The 7046-nt window shown below is 42.4% G+C and overlaps 1 protein-coding gene across 1 annotated transcript in view; it reads right to left on the bottom strand.

The window, feature by feature from the left end:
* Nucleotides 1-325: 325 nt before the first annotated feature.
* The window catches only part of evplb (envoplakin b), a 26134-nt gene continuing 19413 nt past the window's right edge, over nt 326-7046 (bottom strand). Inside the window, exons 15-22 of the mRNA XM_081370007.1 lie at nt 6844-7022; nt 6631-6769; nt 5502-5695; nt 5249-5399; nt 4551-4634; nt 4359-4463; nt 4178-4270; nt 326-4026 (exon numbers count right to left, since the gene is read on the bottom strand). Of these exons, the coding sequence (XP_081226133.1) occupies nt 559-4026; nt 4178-4270; nt 4359-4463; nt 4551-4634; nt 5249-5399; nt 5502-5695; nt 6631-6769; nt 6844-7022 (4413 nt within the window). The 3' untranslated portion in view covers nt 326-558. The remainder of the gene's footprint in view (nt 4027-4177; nt 4271-4358; nt 4464-4550; nt 4635-5248; nt 5400-5501; nt 5696-6630; nt 6770-6843; nt 7023-7046) is intronic.

The following is a 7046-nucleotide window of genomic DNA, read 5'->3' on the forward strand; positions in this document are numbered from 1 at the left end:
GCAACACCGATTTTTGTCATTGTTCTCTGTATTGACAGCACTCCAAATGTACAAAAAAATGAGCTCAATGTTAAAATTGACCGGAGTTCTCCTTTAAGCTTAAACTCACAAACCCCCTGCAGTTCCCTCGCAAACCCCCAGGGGTTCACAAACTCCACTGTAGAGGGTCGACATCAAGTAAACAGGACTTATCTTTCTCTATCATTCAGAGATCGATTTTTACTGTAGATATATTCACATTACCTAGTTGGAAATACATAGACATTCCAGAGACAGTCGCTTTAGGTATGAAATAGTATATTTTATTGTATATGAAGTCCAAAAAGCAATTCCGCCCATTCATCAAGATGAATCAGAAAATAAAAAAGTAACTGAAAAAATATGTTAAAAACAAAGACAGGAAAAAAGATAAACACCTCAGCATGACATAAAAGGTTCTAAAGATTATTTATCTTATATATATATATATATATATATATATGGGTATGGAAAAACCCCCTAGAATCAAAAGTCCCTTGTTATACAGCACTTAAATCTGTGTTGCGTGTTGTGGTATTATTATTTGGAGAACTTGTAGCTGGAATAGGAGGCTGCGTCTACGGTGTCATTGGAGGCAGCTGGGAGCAGGAGCAGCCCTGTGCTGTGGTCCCTCTTGCATCGAGCCATGGCCTCCTTATACGTGATCTTTTCCTTCTTGATGGGGTCGATCACATTCTTCACTGAGGCCGAATCATCCTGAAGTCGCTTGACCATGGATGCGTCGATCAATTTTGCATCAACGGCATTCTGCAGGGCGATTCGGCCTGCTCGTTTCGGGTCTACCAGTCCGCCGGTAAGCAGCTGCGCCTCCATAAACCATGTGGCGCTGTCATTAGGGATCCATCCCTGGCGACCTGCTTCTCCCACTGACATACGCTCTTTGGACACAGGGTCTTCAAAACCAGTAAAGGCCTTCTGAGCACTGAGGAGTTTACTAAGATGGCTGGAATCGATCAATCCACGCTCTGCCGCCTTGTGAATGGAGATCTTGTCCTTCTTATTCAGGTCCACAATACCTCCAGTGGCAGCCTGAGCTTCCAGAAGCCTCATCGCTGTGTCTTGATCAATCAGTTTGCGTGTTAAGGCACTTCGGACAGACATGCGGCTCTCTGTGGTGAGGTCTAGAATGCCAGAAATCGGGTAGAGTTCATCCCCACTGGTGGTCAGCTGAGAGTGCGAGTTCAAGTTGCTGGTGCTGGAGGACAGGTGGCGGGTCAGAGTGGAGGAGTTGTAGCTGGGGCTTGATGGAGGGAGTGTCTGATTAGTTTTTACTTGTGTTTGTGTTACAGGGAAGGATGCGGATTTCTTCTCCCCTGCAACCAAAAGAGCAAACTCTGAAATGGACATTTTGCTTTCTCTGTAGCGCTGAAGGTCGTACTGGGTCAGTCTGCCATTTTGCAGGGCCGTCTTGACGGAGTACTGCTTTCCACTTTTACGATCTTGCAGAAGCATCGTCTCGCCTTCAGGACCAGTGGTTGTGATTTCCTCCCAACTACACTCGAGCTCTTGGAGGTGGATGTACTGATTGCGATCAATCAGACCCTCGACGTAGGCGTCGTAGGGTGACATATCTTTGCCAGTGTCTGGGTCCAGAATGGTGATTTTGGTGGAGACGTTGGTCTCCCTGGTGTTTGTCTCTGAAAGTTGCGATGCCTTTGCTTCTTTCTGGATCTCTATGATAGTACTTTCCCGCAGGTTGATTTGCTCTTTCACCTCCAGGATTTCTCTCTCCAGGCGCTGGATATCAGACTCCATCTTGATGCTTTTTTGCCTGCTGATCTGGTTCCTCTCACTCAAGATTTTGGATTGCTGCTGGAAAGTTATGGTGATCTCCTGCTTTTGAGACTCCAGTCTTCTCAACTCCTGGAGAAGTTCATTTTGCTCTTTCTTGATTTTATCCCTGTAAGCAATCAAGGTGATTTCTTCTTGAGAGAAATTTGTTCTGGTTGTCTGAATTCGAGTTATTTTGTTGTTGAGCCGCAGAAGTTCTTCGTCTCTGAGGACCCTGGCATTCTTTACCTGGGTGACTTGGGCTCTGAGGCTTTCTCTCTCTGCCTCCACCGTTGGGTCCTTCTCAACCCTGATTATCTCTTTATGGATGATCCTCTCAACAGATTTCTCTTTGGTCAGGGACTCTATCCTGATTTTGAGGTTTCGAATATCTCTCTCCAGATGGGAAATGCTGGCACCCTCGTTGTCCATGTGAGTGCGAAACTCAATGATCCGTTTGTCAATAATAGGGTCTCTCTCAACTTTCAAAACCTCCTCAATAACAATCTTTTCCTCAACAGGTGTTGGACAAGTTTCAAGTTCATAGATTCTAGCCTTGATTTGTCTCAGCTCTGTCTCTACCAGGATCTTCTTCTGCCGATCCACAAGTTCCAGTTTTTTCTCCAGTTCCAGGACTAGAGATCTCAACTGCTGCACCTCCAGTTCCAGCTGTCGACGAGTCTTGACAGTCTCTTCCAAAGTCTTGACTAACCTCTCGTGAGCCAGAATCTGACTGGGATCTGTTTGGAGGCGCACAATTTCTTGGACCACGACCCTTTCCTCTGGTTTCTGTCTCTCCATCACAATGTACTTGTTTTGAAGGTCAAACACATTCTCCTCCACCGTTCGGCGCCGCTGAACTTCGTCACGTACTTCCCTCCTTAGACGTTCAGCTTCCTTCTCCAGAAGAGGGTCATTTTCATACTTGATCAATTCTTTGGTCACCACTTTGGTCTCCACCTTTGATCTTTCAGTCTTCCACTCATCTCTGTCCTTCCGCAGACGAGTCACCCGACTCATAGTCGTGTCAAAGTTCGTCCGCAAAATGGTAAGTTGCTCATTCAACCTCTTAAGTTCTTTGACGATCTCAGGGCTCTTCTCTTCTTTCACCACCTCTCGAGTGACCTCATTCACTTCGATCTTGGGCTTTTCGGCACGCAGAGTCCTCAGATCCACCATGATCACGTTTATCTCATTCTCAATGCTAGTACGGCGTCTGCTTATTTCGAGAAGCTCATTTTTCAGACGTCTCAGTTCCACCTCCGTCTCAGGGTCGATTCTGTAGATCTCATGTATGATCTCATTAAACTCTACCTTTTGTCTGATGGTCTCCACTTGGCTGAAGCGGAGCTGAAGGCTGGAGAACTCTTTCATCAAAATACTGTTTTCTCGGATCAGTTCTTCCAGGCTTACACGGAGGGTCTTGGACTCTTGTAGGAGGTCGGGATCCTGCTCCACCCTCTTCACCTCCTTGATGATAATTTTTGGTTGTATGGTGGGAATAATCCTCTCCAGGTTATTAATCTGACTCCTAAATTGGAATATTTGATCGTTCAGGTTCTTGAATCTGATAGCTTCATCCGAGATCTCGTTCTTCAAGTGAATCACAGTTTTCAGCATTTCTGGGTCCTTTTCCAGCTTCACAACCTCTTTCAGGATCTTTCTCTCTTTTATCACAGGCATCTTGCGCTCCAGTACAGTAACTTCTGTTCTCATTTGAACTGTTTCACTCTCGTGCAATCGAATTTCCTCCCTTAGTTTGAGTATGAGCTCCCTGATCCTCGCCATTTCCACATCCAGTTTGGGATCACGCTCAATTTCTGTAAACACCTTTGTCACCAGCCTGGGCTTCACTTCGATAACCTCGTGTTCACGAGTGACAATTTTTTTGTTGACAATCTCAATTTCTGTGCGCATTTCGGATCGTTTATTGATCTCTTCGGTTATCCTCCTCTTCAGTATTTCCAAGTCGGCCTCCAGCTTCGGATCACGGTAGTAATGCACAGTTTCTTTTTCTTCCACTCGCTCCACACCTCTCCGACTCTTTAGGGACATCATCCGTTTCCTGTAGGTCGCTAGATCATTCTCAGCATGAGCACGGCGAGATATCTCGTCAGTAAGCTCTTGCTTCAAGCCGTCAAATTCGTCCATGCTTCTCTGCTGACTTTGAACCTGCAGTTGCTGCTTTACTACCACATGGCTCACAATTTCTTCATTCTGTTCATGGGATAGAAATAAAGATTCATTCAGATTAAATAAAGATGTTCGCGGTAGCTTTACACCCAAGAAATTTAGGTGACCATTCAGACTGCAAATATTGTAAGAAGCATTAACTTTTTTATTCCAATGAATGTTGAAGCTTCTGTACCTTGTTGATGAGGTCCTTGGCCAAGATCACTTGATTCAAGAGTTGATTATTCTGCGCTGACACTTCAGAGTAAAGGTTCACAACATCCCTTTCCTAAGAAGTAATCAATTATACAGATATTTGGAAATGTACGTAAACAATAAGTATATCCTGGTCATTATGGCAAAGCAGCCTACAATACCTTCTTTTCCACAGCTTCAGCCAGGGTAAGGTAATCACGACTTTGAAAATGTATTTCTGGTTTTCCCAATGCACTGCGGTATTTATTAGAATTTACATCATACTCCTGGAGACACAGAAACAATAGACTATTTGCATTAATGCAACTGACATTTGAAATGCGCAGTGATCATGTTCAAAATGTCCAACTCACGTTAAGAAGACTCTGTAGATCACCAGAAAGTTTGATGATCCGGTTTACATCATCCTGCTTTCTCTTGATGTCTTCAACTACTCTCTGCAATCAAAAACAAATTTACAGAGTAGGTATTCCACTAAATTCCCCAAATCCACTGTATCTGAGATTTATGGATTGTTCGACTTGAACCGGCGCTGCACAGACCGATCGGTGAATGACATCAAAGTACCGCGAGAGCGAATAGAGAGTAGACGGCTCCTTATGCTTTTGAATTGCTCTCTTGGTACTTTGGTGTCATAAACCGATCGGTCTGTGCTGCGCCGGTTCAAGTCGAACAAGCCGATTTAAAGGTGATGCATGTCATTTCGGCACCACTAGTGTCACTAAACAGAATTGCAAAAATAAAGAGCCTACTAAAAACTAAATTATAGTTATCTGCATTTTTTCCACATCAAAAAAATTACAGTACATGAGATCACATTTAAAATATATAATAATAATAAATATGAATAATTTAAGGTAAATATTTAAGATAAATATTTAAGAAAACTACTACTACTACTATTACTACTAATAAGAAAAAAAGTTAAAATAATTAATTATCATTTAAAATATTAATGCTATATATATTTAATATTTCAATTTATTAAAAAATATATATAATTTTTTTATATAAAATTGTAAAACTTGTGGCAACAAAACTCAATACTGACCATTTGAGAGCTTTGCTTGGCGTAGACTTGCGACACACTTTCACCAGGCAGAACCTTGTTGTTGGGCATATTGATGAGGAAAGCACTGAGCGATTGGACGGCGCTGTGAAATTCCTGGTTCTTATTGACGGCCTCTTGCAACAGAGTAGCCCTGTGAAGTAATAAGTTTGCGAATACAGTTCACAAATCTGAAGCATTGTACTTTCCCCAAGTAAACAATAAACAAACAGTACACAATATAAAAGAATATGACCTCTGCTGCAGCTGGCTGTTGATGTTGGAGTAGCGATTCCTCAAGCGCTTGACCTTGGTCTCTTGGTGGCGTATATCAGGGCAGAACTCCTGAAAGCCTTTCTGCAGGGAACTGCACGCCTGCTCTGTGACTTCCAACTCACGGTTCAGCTGCTGAATGTCGTCTTTCTTGGAGGAAACGTCTTTACTCATTTTCTAAGGAGAAAACAATTACAGATATGCAGGAACATCAGTACAATGTTTTGAATGAATGATTGTTTAGAAAGTTGTACCATATCCAAACCATTTGAGAACGTCCAAAATACACAAACAGTTTTTTAGTTGAAAACGGTGTGGTGTAAACAGCCCCTAAACCTAAAAAAAAATATGTTTAATATTTAGTTTAGTATTTCCCTGCCATTGACTGAATTCTTCCGGCTCTCAGTGTTTTCACTGTTATACAGTAGGGGGCGCTATTACACATCTTCTGAAAGAGTACAGAATCTCCTGATCAAAATACAGGAGAAGCGATCTCATCTGTAATCATATGCATGTGTAAAATAACATGATTATCAGCATATAAAACAAAACTGCCTAATGTTACAGAATGAAATGTCGACCCAGGACGAGCTGCAGGACTGTGAAGCTTTAGGGTGTTGATGGACTCAGTCTAATACAGTACATCTGTGTTTTGATCATCATTCTGAATCCGATCTGGATGTAGTCTTTGACAAAAACATGATTTTCTCAGCTTTTTACTCAAAAAGTTTTTTTTAAGAAACTTAAAAATCCACATTCATGTGTTGATAAAAAAGAATGCATGAAGCTAGAATAAAACTGCTTTATGTTTTTTTTTTATGTATTGCATAATCCGATAATCGTACAACAAAATATTCTTGGGGCTGTGAAAGTTTTGTGAAAATGCAAAAAAAAAAAAAAACGTTGGCGGGGAAAGAGTTAATAATGACTTAAATTTCTAATTTGGTCTCAATCACCCAAATCTATTGTAAGGTATCAGAAGACTGAGTGTATCGCATAATGCTCTACCATTCAAATGTTTGTTTTTGAATGCAAGGTGTGTGTGTGTGTGTGTGTGTGTGTGTGTGTGTGTGTGTGTGTGTGTGTGTGTGTGTGTGTGTAAGAGTGTGTACCTGCAGCTCACTGGAGTGGATGCGGATGGCGTTGGGTTTGTCCAACAGGCCGATGTCTTCAGCCAGCTGATCCTCCAATGCGGTCAACACGCCGTCAACCTTCTTGATCTGCTTCTCCAGGAACATGGAAGATGTGGCCCTGAGGAAATGATCCCATGTAATACCATGCTGTGTCAATTTCTGTGATTTACTGCAAGAGGCATTTTTTCTTACTTCTTGGTGTAGAGATCAGAGAGGGCGGTTATGTCTTCGATCTTGTTGTTGACTTTGCTCAGTTTCAGAGGCAGTGTGGACGTGGTGGGCCCCAGGGGTTTCTGGGATATCAGGGGTTGGATGTCCCTCTGAGCTGATGATTTCTCTGCCTCCAGATTCTTCAGAGTCACGACAAAACTCTAGAGCGATCAAACCAAATGATT

This window comes from Scardinius erythrophthalmus (assembly GCF_964197995.2).
Source record: "Scardinius erythrophthalmus genome assembly, chromosome: 1".
NCBI lineage: Eukaryota > Metazoa > Chordata > Actinopteri > Cypriniformes > Leuciscidae > Scardinius > Scardinius erythrophthalmus.